This window comes from Micropterus salmoides, unplaced genomic scaffold (genome assembly GCF_014851395.1).
Source record: "Micropterus salmoides isolate LMB-PRFRI ecotype aquatic unplaced genomic scaffold, ASM1485139v1 Ms_hic_scaffold_19, whole genome shotgun sequence".
Classification (NCBI taxonomy): Eukaryota; Metazoa; Chordata; class Actinopteri; order Centrarchiformes; family Centrarchidae; genus Micropterus; species Micropterus salmoides.
In genome coordinates, this window is record NW_024041039.1 from 18020013 (window position 1) to 18041759 (window position 21747).

Consider the following 21747-nt stretch of genomic DNA (forward strand, 5'->3'; position numbering starts at 1 on the left):
TTTAAGTGAGCCGACAGATCTCTAGCAGCTTGCCATCTCTGTGTCCCAGGGCTGTTCACTGACTGAGTGCTCCTGACTCCTCCCACTCTCACCTGTCCTGCTCAGAGCTCCAGGCTCCTATCTTTCCCATCTGCAGCTGTCAGCAAGTGGGTGGTAAGAGGAGGGTAAACAGGGTCCTGGCTCAGCAAAGACGCCTCCTTACCACTACCACCACCCCCCCACCGCCCCATGGTGACACTGCCTGCATCTTTGCTTCCTCCTTATGCAAGAAAGAGCAAAAACAAAACAACACAATAAAGAGACCGCAGCTGAATTCATTTGTTTTTTCCACAAAGCTCATGATCTTCAAAGAGCAATGGCTGAGTCCAGACAGAGCAGAGCGGGCTTTGTGCCTAACTTAAACCTGCTATGACGCTCTGTCCTGCCCTGTGCCCTACAATACCTGCAGCAGCATGGGCAAAAACTGCTGAGGCCCAGGAGCATGATTGCTTACACAGGAAGCTAGCTTGGGCGTGTGTGATCTTAATAAAATAAATCTTGGATTTAGTGTACTTTGTAGAGAAGCACAAAGGGCAGAGACAGAGGTTCCAAAAGTATTTTTCCCACAGTAAAATTATAATTTCAAAGTTTTTAAAATAATCATTTCAATATTCCTAAAAATAAAAACAGGAGAAAATCCAACTATATTATGTAGAAATGCCGTACAGTGAGAACCAAAAGCAAGTGGAGCTAAAGCTAACCCTGATGCTGATGTTAGGTTCGCTTTTAGCAGGAAAGGCAACAACATTTTAAGCTTGCTAATTGGCTTTCTTTAACAGCAATGTCCCATGAAACCCGGAGTTGACTTTTCGCTTGAATAAATAGTTCGACATTTTGGTAAATATAAGCATTCGTGCCAAGACTAGAAGAGAAGATCGATATCACTGAAGACTGTCAGTTAACTATAAAGCTACAGCCAGAGGGTGTTTAGCTTAGCTTGGCATGAAGACTGAAGACAAGGGAAAACAGCTAGCCTGACCCTGTCAAAAGGTTACAAAAATCTGCCTACTAGCTCCTCTAAAGCTCATTAATTGATGTTCTTAAAAAAATTATACAAGTTGTGGTTCCAAAGCAGGTTAGAGGTGCTGGTAGGGAGATTTTTATAACCTTTTTAAACATTTCAACCAAGCTGCTTCCTTCAGCTTTCGGTCTTTATGCTAAACTAACATGTGTATTTCATACTTTTCCTTGCATCTTTGGAGAAACTGAACAAAGCTTTTACTTCTGCAACACTGGATGCCACACAAATCAGAAATCAGGCTCTACTTAATGAGGTGTGTCTATCCTGTCAACCTTACTTTAGAGGGTGGAGCCCTCTAATCCCCACTGTATGCCTAAGCTCCTGTCGTTTGTGCTCGCCTGTGCCCAGCGCCAAATGCCAAAGGACATAGCCCCGGTGTCATTGTGCAAAGGTAATAAATAACACACATCAAATGCCCCCAGTGACAGGGATACAAAATGTGCTGTGGCGGGGTTTAAATTTAGATGTATGCTAGGAGGTGGAGAAGCTCAATACTGCATTGTATTGCAGTCTGGAATGTCCACTCAGGGCCACAGTCGAGAGAGGCTAAAAGTTATTTAAATGAATGACGTGTAGTGTAGAGCAACATGGCTTTGGTTTTCAAGGATGATGTGTAGCAGTCATTTAGCCCATATTCACAAAATAGGGAAGAAATACCCAAAGCAGTTTTCCAGAGCCTGAGGTAACCTCTTCAAATTGCTTGTTTTGTCCAACCTAGCCAAAAATAAACCCTCAAATCTATGTATTTTTTGGTTATTTTAAAACCAGGAAAAGTAGCAAACTCTCACATTTGGGCTGAATCCAAGGAATGTTTTGCATCTTTGCTTGATTATCAAAAATTTTGTCGATTCATTTTTTTTTTATTCAACTAATTGCTTCAGCTCAAGTTCAACATCAATTAAACAAGCCCCAAACACAAATACTGTAAATTGATAGGATGGCTAGCATTGACCTCCCAGATGGTAAAAGTCATTATGTCAGATTTTACTTAAGAAATGGTAATAACATATTCTACGGCACTAAAGGGAGAGATTCTAGTCTGCGACTTTTCTGCCTCCATGAATATTTCACTCTGCAGAGTTAGGCAGAAACCAACAACTGCACTTGGTTTATCATGCATCTTTATAATTGTTTCTGTGTTAGTTGGTGGATTTAAGAAAACACAGACATACTACAATGCACACATTTGCCTTTTTTCATACTTTTCACAATTCCCTTTGTTTTTTTATTCACTTTTACTGCATTGAGTTGTTGATTATGCCAAATGCAAAATCAGTAACTGTGAAATTGAAACACTGTTCACGCTACAGTACAGACCTCCTATCAGCTCTCGAGGAAGCCTAGCTGTAAACAAAAAGCCGAATGACATCAGTGATGAAAATACTAATACAGTTTGAGAGTACAGTGGTGCATTAATTCACCGTCGCACCGGCTCTGAGGAACAACTCCAAGGTGACCTGGGCTAGGACATCCCTCCAAATTGCTTCATTGCAGAATCATTTTAATTTTCTGTGTGTAGCCCTGCATCTAGACAGTGGCGGTGAGTTATGAGCTTGCTGACCTGATGACAAAGCACGGCCACTTCCTGATGGTACGGTCAATAAACAGACAGGGTCGGAAAAAGACGCTCTCATCAGACTACCACCATCACTGCTTGATGTTGAACGAAGGAGAACATGTCCCCTTCATTTAAATGCCCAGCATTTTTAAGCAGATGACAAGGTTAAATATTGGAAAATGCACAGCAAACAGGTTTACTGATATAAGGGTAACGCAAAATCAAAACCCTAGTGGAATTATAAATAGCGTAGACTAGTGCAAGGACAATTAGTTTATTAATCAGTCAAGTCATTCAAAACAAACTGATTCCACTTCAGATAAGTGATTGTTTACTAGAAATACAGTTACAGTTTGACAAAAGCAAAGACTTGCTTACATTTATGTTACTGTAAATTAAATTTACCTCAAATTCAATTTTTTTATTTTTTATATTACATAATAATACATTAGGTTCTGGTAACTTGTGATGGGCATTTATGTTTTCTGTTTTATGCAAAATTAAAAATCCCACCAGGACCTGCTGGAACTGATCTACCAAACCAGGCAGATGACAGTGCAAGTAGTTAAGTAAGTAAAAACCAGTATATGAAGGGAAGTTTATATGAAGGAATGATTATGTTTATGTATGAATGTGGAAATGGTTATGTTGCATTTTCCAGTCTGTGAGTGATTTCTGTCTCTGCTTGTAGCTATAGTAGAAAACATAAAAAACAGTTTTAGAAAGAAGAGTCATCTGTTTAGCACTAAAACATATATTAGTCATACTGTTATTACGCACTGCAGCCCTAGTGTAGATAAGACTGTATTTGTTCCTATAAACCAGCCATTTCTTGCACCTTGTACTTATTATATGGTTCAAACGTCTTGCACACAATGTTTATACACCTCACCATCAATCACTCTTCTCTCTGCCATCCTGAACCTTTTGTACTTCCAATATAATGTCGTATTTAAAATGATTAACGCTCCTTCACCAGTGTAGTGTAACAAGCTCTGCGTGATTGAGGAGCTAGCATCTCTTTGAAGACCTTCTTAAAGAGGAGTACAAATAGTCAGTGCAGGTCAGGTGCAAAAAGTGTCATTAGGAGATAACTGCCCGCCACGTTTATTATTAACAATGTCCAGCATTGACAGTAATTCAGCAAAAACCCACCTATAAACTGAGTCAACTCGCCTGTTGGGGCTATTTTTAATCTTCCTAAGAGGTGGTCATAGTTAACAGTATTAATATTATATTATAGCAATAAGTGTGTGGAGTTTAAAACGACAGGAAGTCAAATTATTTCATATTCCGTTATCACAACATCAGAGAGTAACGTTACAGCGAACCGTTAGCTAAAAGCTCGTGAAGCTCAAATACTTTCCAACGTCAGTTGTCAGTTTTAACGTCACAAAATTAAGGTTTAAAAGACGATATGAAGCTCAACACAGCTGTAAATAGTTTGAAAATAGTAAGATAGGGGTTTCTTGTGTTGATAAGCTTCACTCTGCTCATTTTTTTTTAGCTGTGAGATGTAAATACTCACAGCGTGTGGCCGCAGACGTTCACCATCAGTTTCAGCGACGGGTTCCTGTATTTGGTTGTTTTGCATCTCGGACACCCCTGGTCGTCCATTTCTGTCTGTGCGGCACAAAGTAAGAAGCTTGAGAAAAACGTCAACAACTAGCAGCTCTCCTGTCACTTTCCCAGCGGCAAACTGCTGTGTTACACAGAGTGCGGTCCGACGGGAAACGCCACTAATAAGAGCTGTTCCTATTTAATGATCACCTCTACAGCAGTGGTGGTCACATTGTGGTGCTGGCACATCCAGGGGTCCCTGGGGAGTCTCAGGGGGTCTGAGGTGAAAAAAGCTGAGTGGTTGATTTTCACTCACTCACACAAAAGTTGCATTTAGATAGAATGTTTAAAATGGCTGTTTTGATTATAGGTTTCCACTGTCTCCTCTGTGCAGCACCCTACAGATTACTCCCATATATTCCATGATCTAATGTAAGCCTGAACTTAAAACCAAAAAATATCCCCAGATGTTGTTCGCAGGGCTTCTGATATCATACAGTTTCTAGATGAATGTGTAACTGTTTGGGGGAAATGGTTCACCAAGGGCATATCGTGTGATTTAGCCAATTATCTTAAATGAACAATGTGTAATGAAAAAAGAAAAAAAATGTGTATTATAACAGTAGCACTACCTTCAGGACAGGTTGGTTTACATTTAAATCCAGTCTTTTCAAGGGCTATAGCTCTGAAAACATGTATCACAATTATGAAAAGCACACAATGTTGTATGGATTTATTATATATCTATTCATATAGGCTAATGATATTTATTGACTATGTAGGCCTATATGTCAGCTATTGCAGACAAAGGTGGTCCACAAAGTTAGACTGCATTGCCACATTAGACAATTATAATTTGCATAACTCAAACAATATACAAACTTAGTAAAGTTAGCTTAGCTAAGTTTTCAAGTTAAGTTTTGACAGGATTAATATAATGCAAATAATACAAATATATCCTTTTACAGACTTATGTGCAGAACTGTACAGAAATATCACAGCATACATACTTACTGGCATTGAGTAAATGGTTTGAATTCGCATTCATGCAGTCATTAAGTAATAGCCTATGTTTATATGTATGGACTTGAGCTGACATTGCTTATTGTGATCTTTATGTGTTGTGACTTCATCCAATGTGGCTTGTGACAGACAAATTAGCACAAATTCCAATTTGTACAAATATTGCTTTAAGGGGTTGGATCTAACAGATGTGGGATTTGACAGTGAAATATCGACGAAAACTGAAAATGGAATATTTGTAAAATATAATATAAACTAAAGAGGGGAGTGCAACGTGCCTTTTGGAGTGGAGCATATCCGACAAATCCGGTCTCATGTTATTCAGCGTTTTGTGAGTTCATTAAAGATTCTCAGTATCATTCTATAACAATGATTAGTAGCCAGTAGTCCCATGAGTAGCCTGTTTTCCCCTTGGATGTGTCCAAACCTCTGGGAATAAAAATGCTTTTATGTTTCCACATAAAGCTAAGTCAGCTCCTGACAATACGGATATCCCGTTCCCACGATCCCAAAAGCACTCACCTTGCACAGGTGAGCTGCGGGAATATAGCCTACAAGTTATTTGACTGACAGCTGGAAACCAAACATTCGTGCCTCGAGTCCCGCTTGCTCCTCCCTTATGGGGCCCTCGGCGGCCAATAGCGTGGCTCTCCTGCCGATAGACCCCAGTGTGTCTCCTTCCAGCTCCAGTCCCCACAGAGTAAAAGTCACGTTGGGAGGAAAAGGGGAGAGAGATATCTACTTACAGCTGCTGTCAGATATCCGATCGCATTCGCATGGCGAGGAGGTAACCTGATCGAACTGGGAGGAGTGACTTTGCCAGGGAAGGCTTGAACAAAAAAATGTCTTCTTCTTCTGCCGGAGAAGTCACAACAGCAAACATCATCGACATCAAGAGGGAAAATGTGAAGGAGGTGGATACGCGGGAGTGCATCAAGCTTGTGGCGCTGGACGCGGCGGAGTTGTCCATGGAGCGCACGACTCCCAACACGGACGCGGTGCGCACGGAGCTGTTGGTGAGCGCCGCTTCCTCTCTGGCTTTCTCCCCGGAGCAAGTGGCGTGTGTCTGCGAGGCTTTGCAGCAGGGAGGCAATGTGGACCGGCTGGCCAGGTTCCTGTGGTCCCTGCCACAGAGTGACCTGCTACGCGGCAACGAAAGCATCCTGAAAGCCCAAGCTCTCGTTGCTTTCCACCAGGCTCGGTATCAGGAGCTGTACAGTATTCTGGAGAACCACAGCTTCAGCCCGTCCAACCACACCTTTCTGCAAGAGCTCTGGTACAAGGCCCGGTACACCGAGGCGGAGAAGGCGCGGGGGAGACCCCTAGGCGCCGTGGACAAGTACCGGATCCGGAGAAAGTACCCTCTCCCCAGGACTATCTGGGACGGCGAGGAGACTGTGTATTGTTTCAAGGAGAGGTCCCGAAACGCGCTGAAGGATCTGTATAATCAGAATAGGTACCCCTCTCCTACCGAGAAGCGAAATCTCGCCAAGATTACAGGACTCTCCTTGACCCAGGTCAGCAACTGGTTCAAAAACAGGAGACAGAGAGATAGAAACCCGTCCGAGGCACAATCAAAAAGGTGAGGCAACAAAAGGAACAAGCCACATAATCACATAAGTCTTTCTGCCAAATTATTCAAATGTTTCTTAAATGTTCTGTGCGTAAAAGGCGCATCAAAATAGACGCAGGCTAATTTTAACAAAGTATTTGAAAGCTTATTCCGAGGAAGGGCGCCTGTAGTTTGCCACCATTAACACTCAAGTCACTGACTGACACTGCTCAGTGTATTTCATAATCTACCGTCGGCCTCGTTTATTAGATTTGACAATGTGAACCATTAACTGTTGATAATTAAGGGGGGAAATTGTGCGTAAAAGGGTTTGGAGCACGCTTTTAATGTTTTGAAATATGAAGCGGTCGCCATTCAGATCCGGTTTCAAGTGTGTTGGTGCTAAGGGGCATGGAAACTATAAGCCACAAAACAACATAGTAACGCACGCTCCACTTTGATGAAACAATCAACAAGGTAACTTGAAAAGTTATTATTTTTTTAATTTCTTCCTCTCACTTTGTGGTGTGCGTGCGTGTTTGTGTGCGCACGAGCTCAGGGGTGAACACGCGCAAACACACTAGCGCGCGCACGTGTTCCCAGCCCAGCACATACATCATTTTCGTTAACTCCCCCCCCCCCTCACACACACACGCACACGCACACAGACCTCTCAGACCAAAAAGGATCTCAGAGCCTCCAACAGCTACCGCGTTTCATTTCATAATCCCCCACACAAACAGACAGAAATACACCTTCTTTCATGTTTCTGTCTCTGTGAACAAAGCTGACACACACCTGGTGGAGGTGACCACTCTCTCTCTCTCTCTCTCACACACACACACACACACACACACACACACACACACACACACAACACAATTAGGCATATATATTACCTTTAAGTTGCTACCTAAATTATTCAGAAACAACGTTTTATGTGGATATTTTGAACAAATCGTAATATAGGCCTATTTGAAGCAACTGGTCTCTATCTTTTCCTGGAAGTGGGGGTGAGACATTTTACTGTGTGTGTGTGTGCTGGAGGAGGTGCAGCTGTTTGAATCAGTCTTTAAAAAGAGTAGTTTATTAATAAGCTGTTTTGACTTCGTCTATATTGTTTTTTAAGACATAGTGGAAACAGAAAAATTGGGAATTTAAGTGACACTATTTAAGGAAGGGAGAAATGCTTAAATACTCTCAGCCATTTGTTTTGTCACACCACCAGTACTGGCATTTTGTCACACCAGAATTTATTGCGCCAAATGGTTGCATGGTTGTTGACTTTGGTTTGTTGTTGCCATTGCAGCTCTCCATGAGGTAGGAGAGGGCTATACATTCACAGACACAGCCTGCGCTTGAAAGCTGTGTAATAACACAGCAACAAACGTGACTCTGCCTGCTCTTTCTTTAGTGAAGGCAAATGTGGGTGGAAAGGAAATAAATGCCAATATATAACATTGTATATTATTTAATTGATATTGTAATAGGGCTTTAGAGTGTGTCCTATTTGTGTAGTAGGCTACACATGGGAGAAAAATACTTCATATGTATCAGGATCATACACATTTTCCAATCTTATTTTTATGAATTCAAAAAGTCGCTTAAATTCAGCTTATAACAGTAACTTACCACAAATAATTCCTTTTTTTGTTTACATTTGTCATATTTTCTTTTCTTCCACAGTGAATCTGATGGAAACCACAGCACAGAGGATGAGTCCAGCAAAGGCCAGGAGGAGTTGTCTCCCCGTCCCCTCTCTAACTCCTCAGATGGAGTGATCACCCATGGGACCCTTCCCATTCAAACAGGGCCTCTGGACAGTGGGGTGGTCATCCAACAGATCGGGGACATCAAACTGCCCCCTGGATCCAGCACTGGCGGTCTCTACAATGGAGGTCTAGTGGCCAGTAACCACTCCTCCACAGTGTTTCACAATGGTGGCTCGTCTTACCTCCACACACCTGGGAACATCCTCTTCAACGGGCTCAATTTGGGAATCCAGCCCTTGGCCTTTAACCCTCTGAGGTCGTCTGGAGGAGTGCTGCTCGGGGGCTCTGGAGTGGACATGCAGATGCAGACAGGCCAGGAGAAGGGACTGGGCAGTTCCACTGAGGACTCGACCCTGCAGTACGCCTCCTACTCAGGCTGTGCGAACGGAGCAGAGGTGAAGCTGGAGGGGGTTCACACCATGGCTGCCCAGAATGGAGGCTCCTCTGTGCTCACGTTCAGCTCCTCATCAGGTGCGCTGCAGCTGGGTGGCTACAGTCTGATCCAGGTACCAAGCGGAGTCTCTGACAGCGATGGCAGCTCATTACTCAACAGCGACGTTGGTCTTCCTCCACTGCAGCTCTCTTCTGCCTCATCTTCCTCAACAATCACACAACAAGGTGGGTTTAGGAAACTATACAATTATTTAAACTTAATTTGTACTTGTTTGGTTGTAATAACCTTGTAATGTATGTATACTTGGCAGTTATATTTAGATACTGAGGCAGAAACGGGCAACAAGGACAAAATATTAATATTTAGTATTTATTAATAATGTGACAATTTGATTATGACTAATTGAACTTACAGAATTTCACCTTAATTAGGCTTAGGGGATATTGGCTAGTAATGGGGATATAATAGTTAAGGATTTAGAGGCATTCACTGTTCATTCTACCCTTTTTAAGCAGTCAAGTAAATTCATTAAAGTTAATCACTTTGCTATAATTCTGTTATGTAATGAAGCATAGAGACCAGGAACAGACAAATGTAAGGTCCATCACTGTATTAGAATAATCAAAATCCAGGCATCATCTACTCAACTCTTATATAAAAAATAAAGATGTTATTTAGGCTACTTATATCTTCTATACTGGTAACCAATCACTGGTGCTCTCTGCCCTCCTTAAATGTTCTACACGTCCGTGGTGGTTTGTCAACAGGTCTCTCTACTACTTCCACCCACTATATCGGAGCTGCTTTATTCTTGGCTTGTCTGTGTTTGGGCCATAGCCCAAAGGGCTGATACTACACATAACACAGAGCAGGAGAAACAGGGAAGGGCCACACACACACACACACACACGCACACACACACAGAAGAGGTGGTCCTTTGAAAACCCCAGAGATGAATAAAAACAAGTTCTGAAGTCACCATCACTCATCATCACTGCACTCTTTATCTGCAGAGCAGGGAGGAAGAGAAATATGTTTCAGACAATCCGAGGCCATGAAACACACTAACAGGGAGTAAGCCTTTACAGCACTTACTTAGACATAAAGCAGAGAATCTCCAGCAGGGTGAATAATAACGAAAAACAGAAAATTGCAGCTTGCTGTTGAGTCCTGGTAGGCTTTTGCACTGGTCCTCTGGGGCACTGCAGGGTCGGGCTTAAAGAGCACAGAGTGTGTGAGACACGCAACAGCAATTTTGGGGCCAAGGCCTGCTGTAAGAGAAACTGTGGGGAATGAGAAGGGGATCCAGCAGTGGGAATGGAATCTACTGTAGTCAAATTGATAGAGGTGGAGATACTGTATTGATGCATTGTTATATTACCACAGGTACCATGCCTTTGAACAATGTAGCAGTGAGTTCCTCCAGTGACGAATCGTTCCAGCAGCAGGACAAGCTGACCATGACGTCCCTGCACCACAGCACAATCCTCTACAACATGAGCAATGCCAGCCAGCCATCCATCAAGAAGGAGCCTCTGGAGGGAGGCGTCTACTCCTCGTTCCACCACGGGCTCCACCTGGACTCCAGTGGCCAGCTCAGCTACACCACCCCCAACTCAGAAGAGGTTCCTTCCAGCCAAGGTCCCGCCTCCACTACCGAGGTCCCCGTCATCAGCTCGTCCAGCCCCGAACCAGAGGTCTACACAACCCTCACTGTCAGCACGCCCCTGATGGCCCAAACGGACCCCAGTAGCCACCACCTCCAGCCCACAGAGTATCTCGGGGGCCACGAGGTCCGGGGGTCCTCACACCTGATGGGCTCCGGTATGAACACCAACTACATGAACCTTTCAGAGAACAAAGTGGACGGCTCAGCCTCAAGAGGCGTGAACGAGATGGTGCGGGTGATGTGTGGGGAGATGGAGGCCGTGGAGGGGAAGGAGCTAGCCAAACTACAGACAGTGCAGATGGAGGAGGACATGGCTGACCTTTAACCTCAAACCTCTCTCCTCGCAGAAGCACTCATGTCCACCCCAAGCAGTCATATGGTGAATCTTTTTACTTTTGTGTGCGCGTGTGTGTGTGTTTTTCTTTTTTGTTTTTCTACCATTAATTTCCTTTAAATGTTAAATTATTTGTGTTCATTTGACTTTTACAATGCACTCTAGTCAGAGAGGTGCCCTGTGGGTGGGCATGATAAGTTTATCATGAAAGTAAAAAAAAAAGTCTGACATGTTTTAAAAGCCCCGTTCGTAAGAAGGAACATGGAGGACTGTTACATGCTCACAGAAGAAGTTGCTGTATGCGCTTGAGCCGTGTTTAAATGTGCATTTTTATAGACAACACCTGCTACTTCCTGTTGAGTGGATTTGATCCGCAGAAGCAGGTGCTGGAATGCCTCGAGTCATGTGACCGGGATGTTCCTCCAAACTAAATGCGTCATCTGGGTCAAACCAAAAAGGTCATTCAGAAGGGGGAAGAGGGGAGAGAGCCTCTGTGAAAATGGTCAGTGAAAGAGCGACAGCTTTACAAAAGGACTGTGCATACAAACAAAGAATAGGCGATTAAACACACAAAGCTGCTGATATAGGAAAAAGTGTCCTTCAGTTATCACCTTAAATCCTCTGAATGCCTCTCAAGTCACTGCTTTTGTGCTTTATTACATACCAAACAAACTAGGAGTGTTGGGGACAGGGACTAGAGTTAAGACGAATGTGCCTTTCTGCTACTTACAAACAATTGGCATTGGTCTGTTTTGGCATTTGCACTACCATAATGACATTACAATGCACACTTTTCAAACAGCCTTCATGTTGCAGGGTTTGTCATGTGTGACAACACCTGAACAAATGCACACGATTTCAGCAATGACTCATATTTCAAGCCTCATCATCGATCTACGAGTCCAAGACCTGAATGATGTTCAAAAGATCACGCTGTCGGGTTCACGTGTTTGTTCATCATGTGTTGTTTATAATACTGCAAGTCATAGTATGTTAACTAGATGTGACGATGCTATACTATATCCTGTTTCATTTTGACGTGTCTCTCCAAATGTCAGTAATCATGAATGATATTTTTCTATAAAGGGATTGTAATAATTTCTCTTTGCATGGCGTCATAATGTTTTGGACACTAGTGCCTTTTGCTTTTGTTTTGTTAATAACACTGAAGCGCAGTGATAGCGCTTGCGTTGGTGTGCAGGCAGTGACATTGCTGCTTCAGAGAATTACCGCCGCCGCTTGTACTGGCACATTTGCTGGGTGTCAGTTGAGGGAAAGACCAGGGAATGTGGAGCCCATTTGTCAAGTGTGTCCGGGTGCTTTTCAAAACAGGAGCCTAATTCCTCGCTGTCATACATGACCATAATAGCACATTTCAGCCTTGCAGCCAACTCACACCATGCACATCATTCAGTGCATCACACGTCTTCATACAAGTGGACTAGTTGTACTTTTCTTTGTCAGGATTTATGACATAATCCCATTAATTTGAATGGACATTTCAGTAGAAGTTTTGTCAGTGCTTTAATGTCATATACCAAAAATGAGTCGTGGGCAAATAGTAAAACAGATGGTCAATTGTTTTGGGTTTTTTTAATCTTAGTTTGAATTATATGTTTGTTATCTGAAATTATGTGAATGTATTTTTCTAAATCTCCATACTGCAATAAAAGTTTATATTTATAAAAACATAAAACAGATTTTTTAACTTTTTCTAACTAATTTAGCCTCAAGATGACTGATAAAATTGAGGAATGATCTCTGAGGTTTTTAAACTTTTTAGGGACACAGCATGTCTGTTATGAATGTAAGTTTATGCCAGACAAAAAGCATATGTCTTCCCAACATTTAAGAGTCCCAAGCAGCCAAACTGTGAGGATGGGGGGGAGGCAAGCATGGTGCTGCTCTGTGCAAACCTGCAGTGATCGTTTGCACATGCCTGACAACCTGGAGTTCATTAGCCCTCCTTTTCTCATCTCAGCCCCTGTAATTCAAATAAACAGCAATGAGATTTCCAGAGGTAAAGCTCCTTTTGGGTGGGGGGTCTGCAGCTCCCCACAGCTCAGTCCAATCCAACGGCCTTTTCCCCCGAGCGAAGGCCGAACAAACCCCCCCAAACTTCAACATGTGGAAGAATGAATCTGAGGGGCTGTCACTCACAGACACTGAGTCTCTATCCAGCAAAGAGCCTGAACTCCTCTCCTGGCTTGAGGGGATTTTCCTTAAATTTATGACTTTCCACCCATTACTTGTTCACTCAGGGGGCACCCGACCAAACCAGCAAGGAGAGATAAGATTTGAATTAAGAATTTGACAAATGTATGAACAGCAGGGATTTTATTTTATTCACAGCGTGTCCGTGGTGGATTTTAGGAGTTGTCCTCTAGGTGGATCCTAGCTGGAGGAGTTATATATGATCTAACTGATGACCTAAATAAACAGAGGCTGTTTGTCTGTGCTCACTGTTGAGGCACAGAGAGAGAGAAGAAAAAAATGTGAGGGACTAGCGAGAAAGGGAGGGAGAGGCAGGCAACCAGGCTAAAGTTACCTGTGCACAGGTGACCTCGTCGCCATGGGCAGTGGATTAGCTGATTGTTAGGTATCAGGTAACTCCTCCTGTAATATTGAAGAGGGTGAAAACAGCTTTGTTGGAGCCCAGAACAATATCCCATTCGCAGTAGGAGACCCGTGGTCTGTGGGTCTCACGGAGAGGGGGCCACAGAAAACTCCAAATTCCACCTTTGTATTGTGCCTATAAATTAGAAAAGAAAGGAGCACAATTGTTCCCTCAGAGAAGATGTGTATTCATGGGGAATGGGGATGGGTAGTTGCTGGATTTTAAAAGTTCACTGCTTCCTTTAGGTGTGAAAATCCGGACATCCCCATATCTAAATAGTAGGTGATCATTTTTGTCCACGATTTCAAACTTGCAACGTAAAACATACTTGGGTGTGCAGTAAAAACGAGGGAACTCCCCGAGAACTGTGGCCTTATTAAAAACACTGACCTCTGATCTTTCAGATGGTTTCAAAGCTGACATTTAATGCGGCGCAGCAGACTGCAAGCCATATGTAACATGACCTGGGGAGCACGGTACTCCACAGCTCCACGTCCCACTAATGAGAGGGCAGGGGTCAGCGGGTACCAGTCTGCTCACACAGACCCACCACTACTGGCCAAGGAGTTCTGCCTCCTGGCAGAAACTAAATCTACTACTGGCTCTCCCATGCTTGTGGAAAGTAGGTGGTGTTTATGAACTAGAAGGGAAATAAACATCTTCAACCCCCTTGTAGATTTTTCTCTTACCACTTAAAATAATTGAGTTGTTGCTTGGCAGGGTAGATGGTATGTGCACATGTCCACTTCATCATCCAGTGTGGGAAAGGGAAGATGCAACCAGCATGATTCACTGGTTTGTTCAGGACTACAAAGACAGAAAGTCATAAGGATGGTTTGAAGTGTACGTGTGTGCTGCCTCCCAGCTGCCTGTGTGTGTGCCCCTCTCACACACACACACAGGCAGCTGGGAGGCAGCATCATGTCCATACCACAGTGGCCATAACGGTATTTCCCAAATAGAGAAACCAGCAACAGGGGCAGAGCGAAGATCACTGAACACACACACACACACACCTGCTGCTGCTCAACTGTCTGCCTTCTCAAACTTCATCATTTGCCAAAACACACGCACCGACTCATCCTCTAAGGAGCCACACTGTGACTTGCATGAGAGCATTGTCATGGCGCCCCCTCCCTGCCAGCAGGCACACATGGTAGCAGCACATCCACGATTACAAAACTCGCTCCCTTTGTTTGTTTATGTGTTTGTCTGCTCGCATTGTGTTTGTTAACTTACTGCAGCACAAAAAAAAGAATTTCCCTAAAACAAATGTCTTCATCTATAAGCCCGGGGCGTGTTTACAGAGCAGAGCACTGTAAAAGCCTGGCAGTAATTGCATATTTGTGGAGGTGGTCCTCTGAGGAAATGCGTAATGATTTTGATGGGGGCTAACCCCAGCGCACTTGTACCAGGTCTAATTTTCCAACATGACAGGAAACTCTGTTAAGCTGATAATTGCAGCTCCAATTTCATTTAACTCACTCATGTCAACAGTTGTGTTTTGTTTTGAGGGAAGGAGCTGCCTTTTTTTGTTCACTGCTTTTTTTCCCACCTCATGGAATAAACGGCTTTAACTGTTAATTAAAGACACATTTAGGACATCTGAAATTAACCGGAAACTCGAAAGCCAATGAAAAGCTACTGATTAGATTAATTAAGTTGCCCATAAATGTGAATTTAGTCAAATGTGAATAGCCAATTGCAATATTTTTGTTATATTTGTGTTGTATTAAGTCTGTAAGAAAATAAAAAAACACAATAAAATGACTTTCCTCGGGTGTTTTTGAAAAACAGGCTTGACTTTAAGAGGTTGAGACGATCCGTTGTTTTTGTTATTGTTGATGTCCTTAATAAATAAATAAAATATTTTTTGTTTGTTTGTTTTTTCACTAAGACGGCACCGTTGGATGTTACCAAAAACCCTGGGTAGGCTACTAAATCTGAAATTTTTCACTTAATTTAAACAGTATCGGCTTTGTTCCCAGTCGATACAGCTGAAATAGCACTTTGGATTTAGATGGAGTAAAAACCATCTGTTCAGTGAGCCAATGATCGTTTCAGTTTTCCTCCGTATTTTCTAAAAAATAAAGCCTCCAATAGAAAACACGTTTTTGGGGTTTTTTTGATGATGACATTTTTATGAAGTGCTTCGAGTTGAGACCTTTTTATTTCTTGCGTTTTCTCCCACGGGACTGGAGGGCAGCCTTTACGTTTCATTTCTTTTCCCATAATGCACGGTTGTTGCAACGCAAGTTGGGATGCAACTATTGCTCTAATTAATTTGTCGTTTTCACCTCCAAATTGCAATCACGAGGTGGGATCATGAGCAAGGGCCCACACACCTCCCGATTTCACTTATAGCTCTCATTAAACCAGATTAATGAGAAATGTCAAGAAAAGGTTGTTTTTCTCGGGGTGAAAACAGTCTGACTCATTTGAGTTTTTCCGGTAAAGCAATGACTAAAACTTGGAACATCCACTATATTTAGCAGCCCTGAGCTTCCAGGAGAGCCCTGGCTGAGTTGTTGTGGTTCATGCAGGCAACACACAGAGAAAAGGGTTGTAACGAGAGTAAGGAATCCCTGCTGCCTGTAAGTCCCACTTAGAAAGGAGTAACGAGTGATAGCCTACCAAAGTATTGCATTACTTGTCGGGGTATGAGGAGCCCAGCGCTGGCCGCGGCAGAGGCGGAGGCGGAGAGTCCACATCTTGAAATAATCTCGCCCCCCGGGCTGCTCGGGTTAAAGGAGGAGGCGCGGCGCAATGTGGTAGAGATATTAGAGAAACCCGAGAGCCGCTCATCAGACAGCTCATTTACTGAAGCACTGAGGTTTTACACACAGCCCGAGTGCAGCCCTATAGACCCCGAGCTAAAGTGGCCTGAGAGCCTCTGTGTCCACTGGAGATAATGCAGTTCAACGTTCACATTAGAAGATGTGCCGTTTTAATCTCCAGCAATGTGGCATACCTTGTTGAGCCAGTGCTGCCTGAATAAACAAGAAAATCCAGCTGTTTTTAATAATCAACTATACATTTATAACATAATTGTAACATATCGTTGCAAAGGTCCAAGAATTTACTTTTTTATTCATTATTATAAAATGATCTGTGTCTGGTGTTCCTGCAGGCTAAAAATGTTAATAAAACTGTTGAAATTAACTCAGAGACCTCTCAGGTATTGTCAGATAACTGTGGCTCCAGGTGTGTTTCAGCCAATTATGTCATATTTCCTGTAGTCACACTTTAATTTCAGCACATTAATACATGAGTTAACCACAGAGATACAATTCGTGAGGAAATGGGCTCTTTAGCTCGAATAAATAGTACAACAAAATCAGACCAAAAATTGAACATATGATACAGCTTTCACTGCAGTTTTTTTTAATTTTACACTGTACATAACAAGCATTTTCAACCTAAAATAATAATCCCATGGTCAGACCGGACGTCATTAACCTCCTATTCTGCTTGAATTGCATCTTTAATTTTTTTTATCGTCTAAACAAATCGCCTACCCATATTCCCAATATTGTATATATAAGATGCATTTCTTTTTTGTATTTTAACTTTTTTAAAACATCTAAACCCTGTCCACAACATCTTGCATGTTAAATGTAAATTTCACATAGAGTGGAGCTGTTCAGAACAGATCTGTTTTTTCAGCTGTCTGTCGCCACAAAAACAAACATTGAAAGCATTTTATCTTTATGGTAAAAAAAAAATCCTTTTGGAGAGGGATCATCTTCTCAAAACGTTTTGTGTGAATTTGTTTAAGTTAGATATTATTTTCCAGGTCAACTCTTGTTCCTTAACATATTGAAGCGGGAGTTTAGTTTCAGACTCTGGTGCAGATAAAGAAATTTGATCTATATGGCTCAAACCAACAACTGCACCACCAAGAACCAGTGTCGCAGAGAACTCATTTACTAATGGATTGGTTTAGTGTTTCACCCCTCAGAAAACACTGGAGCCAGTGCGGTGCCCGTCTAATCCTTGAAATATAAATGTTGGATGGAGGCTGGAAGGACCTCTTCAAAAACACGTGATGGGAAAGCACAGAGGCCTTTCTGTGCATGCGTTATTTTAGCCATTAATTTTGCCAAGTTATACTAAGTGTGAAAGTGTGAAGGCTGCTGAAATTGTACGATGTGTCTGTCTGTTATTTCCAATCCTGAAGATGTTTGTCAGATTGTCCAGTAAGCTTAGGCCATGTGGTATTTCATATCAGCCCCTCTCTCTCTCTCTCACTCACTCACTCACTGTCTCACACACACACACACACACACACACACACACACACACACTCTCACTCTCTCTCTCTCTTAACTGGCGGTGTTCCTACTGGTGGTCTATGTCCCATAACACCTGCGGCAGGTAGAAGAGGTTTCTCATATAAAAGGCGTGCGTAAGAGCGCGCATGGACCCAACTATCATAGGAACTTCTTAAATTACATCACCTTGTAAAATTCTTCAGTAATTAATAGACTATGAAAGATGGGAGCACAACAAAATGTTCAATCTGCATGTAATTAAGGTGGCGGGCGTCAAACGTGATTAGCTGTGATGATACATACACATCCAGCTGGCGAATAAGCACACAAAAAACAAACAAACAAAACAAAAATGAATTAAGATTTAAAATTTTATGCAGTCGTTTTTTAATTGTCAAAATGCTCTGTTGCCCACTGCAGTCAGTTTATCACGTGGCCTATTTTAAACATGTCCCAAAGATGTTTCAGCCTTTAAAAGCAGATAGGCTAAACGTTCCTTCACAAATGAAACGCTTTGTGTTTTTGTGGGTTTACCCTCCACTGACTGTGATTACTGATATCGTATGGGGGGGATGCAGTGTGTGGTTTTGGCCCACATGGGAACTCTTGAAGCCCATATAGTCACCACCATTACAGAAGATGTATATTCAGAACATGTTAATACGGCTTTTTAAGAGGTCTGTAATAATTGATTAGTGTTTAGGTGCTGCTCTGCTCCCTCAGCTGAATCTGGAGAGGGACTGTGGGGGCGGGAGGTGGGAGCGCTCCTATTTCAGCCCCTGACGCACTGCCTCTGGGGAGGAAACGGAGCTGCAAACTCAGTCCTGCTCTGCTGTACACGGTGCAGGGCAGAGGGAGAGCCAATCACCGAAACGCACAGGCTCCCTTTAAGCCTGACATATCTCCAACAGGAACAAATTGTCCCAACAATCAACAACCCAATCTGCTGCGCGCATCAGGGGCTGGAGTAGAGTGGATAGCCTATAGGCCTGTGCCGCGCGGACGGATTGCGCTGGATTGCATCGCGACAATAAACTAAAAGAAACACAAAAACAATTTAACGACAGCTATCGTGTTGGATACCAACGTTCTGACGGACGGAGGAGCGAGCTCGGACATCATGTCTATTTTACCGTCCTTCGGGTTTACGCAGGAGCAAGTGGCGTGCGTTTGCGAGGTGTTGCAGCAGGGAGGGAACCTAGAGAGGCTCGGCCGCTTCCTGTGGTCTCTACCCGCCTGTGACCACCTCCACAAGAACGAAAGCGTCCTCAAAGCTAAAGCGGTGGTGGCCTTTCATCGGGGGAATTTCAGGGAGCTCTACAAGATTCTGGAAAGCCACCAGTTTTCTCCGCACAACCACCCGAAGCTGCAGCAGCTCTGGCTGAAGGCGCACTACGTGGAGGCGGAGAAGCTGCGCGGCCGGCCGCTCGGAGCTGTAGGGAAGTACCGGGTGCGGAGGAAATTCCCGCTGCCCCGCACGATATGGGACGGCGAGGAGACCAGCTACTGCTTTAAGGAGAAATCCAGGGGCGTCCTGAGAGAGTGGTACACACACAACCCTTACCCGTCCCCGCGGGAAAAGAGAGAGCTGGCCGAGGCCACAGGACTGACCACCACGCAGGTCAGCAACTGGTTCAAAAACAGACGGCAGAGAGACAGAGCCGCAGAGGCTAAAGAGAGGTACGTTTCATTCACGCAGCCACGGTGCTGCTTGATATTTTTAAAGACATTTACATTATTATTATAATTTTTTGCACGTTTCCAGAGCAAATAAAGGTTTGACATAAAAGGCCTAGCCTAAGTCAAAAATGTGGATACAAGCAACTAAAGTCCAGAAACACAGGAGGCACAGAGCTCCAACGAGTACCACTGACATGAATTGGCAAAGCAGAGAAATACATAGAATAGCATTTCTGACAGGAATCGTTTTATTTCAGATTAGTTTGAAATTATTTATTCGTTCTGGATATGTTTAGTCTCCCAAATCAGTCACGTCCTGATGATGGGTAAACAGAGGCCTGTTGTTGACAAATGATGGACTTTCTTCTACAAAAGCAGTCCCATTTGACTTGTACTACCCTGAATTACAACCTAAACTACAAAACATGCCGCTTCAGAAATGGAGAGAATGTTGTTATTTGTTGTTATTTAATAACATAGGAAAATACAAAAGCAACATGGTCACATTTTTTGAGAACTACTTTTGAGATATGTGTTAAAAGTTAAATTGGGTCACAATATAAAATAACGCACATGACACTTCTTAGAACATGCTTATCTGAAGATATCATTACGCTAAACATAAAGAGAAATAAAACATTGTATATAGAAGGCAATTAACTAAACATCTCTGATTAGTTATTCTTCCAGGCAGGCCCAGCCTCCTATATTTTTACTGCAAAACTGCATATTGCTCTAAAATGTCACCTCCAGGCCTTACACACGGTTTTAATGCCATGTTCCAAAATGTGCGGATTCTCTCTCATGTTCCCCTCGCTGTCATTTCCAGAGAAAACACTGAAAACAACAACGCAGGCGGCAACAAACAGAACCAGCTGTCCCCGCTGGACGGAGGAAAGTCTCTCATGTCCAGCTCGGAGGACGAGTTTTCGCCACCTCAGAGCCCCGACCAGAACTCAGCGCTTTTGCTTCAGGGCAACATGGGCCACCCCGGGGCCTCCGCTTACTCGATGTCCGGCCTGGGGGCCCCACAGCCGGTGCACAGCATGCACGGACACCCGCACCAACTGCAGGACTCCTTGTTGGGACCTCTAACCTCCAGCCTTGTGGATTTGGGCTCTTAAAGAGGCTGCCAGATTATAATATTTTACACAAACAAAAAACAGAAAAAAGAAGACTGATAAGTGTATCAGATTGAGTACATGTATGAAATAACACTATAGTAGCCTACCTTATAACATAGACTGACTTGTCTGTCGTTAAATTTGGTTAGAACAAAATTCCTTTATGCGCTTAACCTGTAGCTATATCCCCCCTGACAGGAGCTTTTCTGATCTCCTGCACATGAAAACACACAAACAGGATCTGTCTGACTCTTAACTCAACGAAACACTTAACTGGACTGCCCATTTGCTTAATTTATGATATTTTGTTGAGATAAAAGAATTATAGCAACCTCCTGCGATGGAAACTAAGAGGTAACGTTTTCATTAGCGTCATGGTAATTAGTTTCCAATAAAACAAAAGTAATAAATTTGTCTCTGTGTTATTTGTGTATTTAGAGGAAAAATAGACCATAGACTTTAATGTATAGGCTATCATAGATTCTGGCCCTCAAACCTGTGCAAACCAAATGTATCGGGACAATAGCCTAATCATTGACAATTTACCCGTAATTCATCACAAGTAATCACAAGTAATTTATTTTCCAATTAAAAGTTTTGAGGTATTGATAAGCTATTTAATGGGTTTTTTTGTCTGCTCCTTAGAATGAGTGTATCTTTTTTTAAAACGTTTTTAAAAAATGCCAAGCAAGCAAATGAAATCTAGGCAACGTTGGTGGGATATCAAAACAATATTAGAGTAATTATGTGACACAGATTAAAGCCTGCTCTACGGGTTCTTTGGATTTTTAACAATAAATATGGTATTTCAAAACCTATAATTCAAACATTGAGTCATGAAGGGGAAATTTAATTATACAAATGTGAGTCAACATCAGCAGCTGTCTGTCAGGAGGTTGTTGTGTACACATGAAGCAGTTCTTCTTCCTTTGAATGTGGTGTCTTTCCCCATATCCATGTTTGGCTGAAGGAGAAAGGGTGTTTTTTCTTTTTTCGTCATTTTTCTTTAGCCCGGTTGCTGCGGATCATTTGCTTTTTGTTGCCGTGTTTTCTTTGCTCTCTCCGAGAGTTTGTGCAGTCGGTTCCGGGCCATGGGAAAGAGCCACCACTCAACCTCTACTAGCTCTGGA

General features: G+C 42.9%; 3 protein-coding genes across 3 annotated transcripts in view; 2 read left to right on the top strand and 1 right to left on the bottom strand.

Moving 5' to 3' along the window:
- The window catches only part of mnat1 (MNAT1 component of CDK activating kinase), a 32271-nt gene extending 27941 nt beyond the window's left edge, over positions 1-4330 (bottom strand). The window contains exon 1 of the mRNA XM_038728479.1: positions 4147-4330. Within this exon, the coding sequence (XP_038584407.1) occupies positions 4147-4235 (89 nt within the window). The 5' untranslated portion in view covers positions 4236-4330. The remainder of the gene's footprint in view (positions 1-4146) is intronic.
- Positions 4331-5905: 1575 nt separating this feature from the next.
- Positions 5906-12620, top strand: six4a (SIX homeobox 4a). The gene is made up of 3 exons (XM_038729686.1): positions 5906-6783; positions 8440-9143; positions 10306-12620. Exons 1-3 carry the CDS (start codon positions 6044-6046, stop codon positions 10911-10913), a joined length of 2052 nt encoding a protein of 683 aa, XP_038585614.1. The 5' UTR covers positions 5906-6043; the 3' UTR covers positions 10914-12620.
- A 6008-nt stretch (positions 12621-18628) lies between these two features.
- Positions 18629-21027, top strand: LOC119910998 (homeobox protein six1b). Its single transcript, XM_038729880.1, has 2 exons — positions 18629-19493; positions 20323-21027. Exons 1-2 carry the CDS (start codon positions 18934-18936, stop codon positions 20615-20617), a joined length of 855 nt encoding a protein of 284 aa, XP_038585808.1. The 5' UTR covers positions 18629-18933; the 3' UTR covers positions 20618-21027.
- The last annotated feature ends 720 nt before the right edge of the window (positions 21028-21747 follow it).

What these genes read in the sequence shown, in the direction of transcription:
- six4a (XM_038729686.1), top strand. Translation starts at nt 6,044, where the DNA reads ATGTCTTCTTCTTCTGCCGGAGAAGTCACAACAGCAAACATCATCGAC. An exon ending in TCCGAGGCACAATCAAAAAG is followed by an intron (nt 6,784 to 8,439) that starts GTGAGGCAACAA and finishes TTTCTTCCACAG; the next exon opens with TGAATCTGATGGAAACCACA. An exon ending in CTCAACAATCACACAACAAG is followed by an intron (nt 9,144 to 10,305) that starts GTGGGTTTAGGA and finishes ATATTACCACAG; the next exon opens with GTACCATGCCTTTGAACAAT.
- LOC119910998 (XM_038729880.1), top strand. Translation starts at nt 18,934, where the DNA reads ATGTCTATTTTACCGTCCTTCGGGTTTACGCAGGAGCAAGTGGCGTGC. An exon ending in GCCGCAGAGGCTAAAGAGAG is followed by an intron (nt 19,494 to 20,322) that starts GTACGTTTCATT and finishes TGTCATTTCCAG; the next exon opens with AGAAAACACTGAAAACAACA.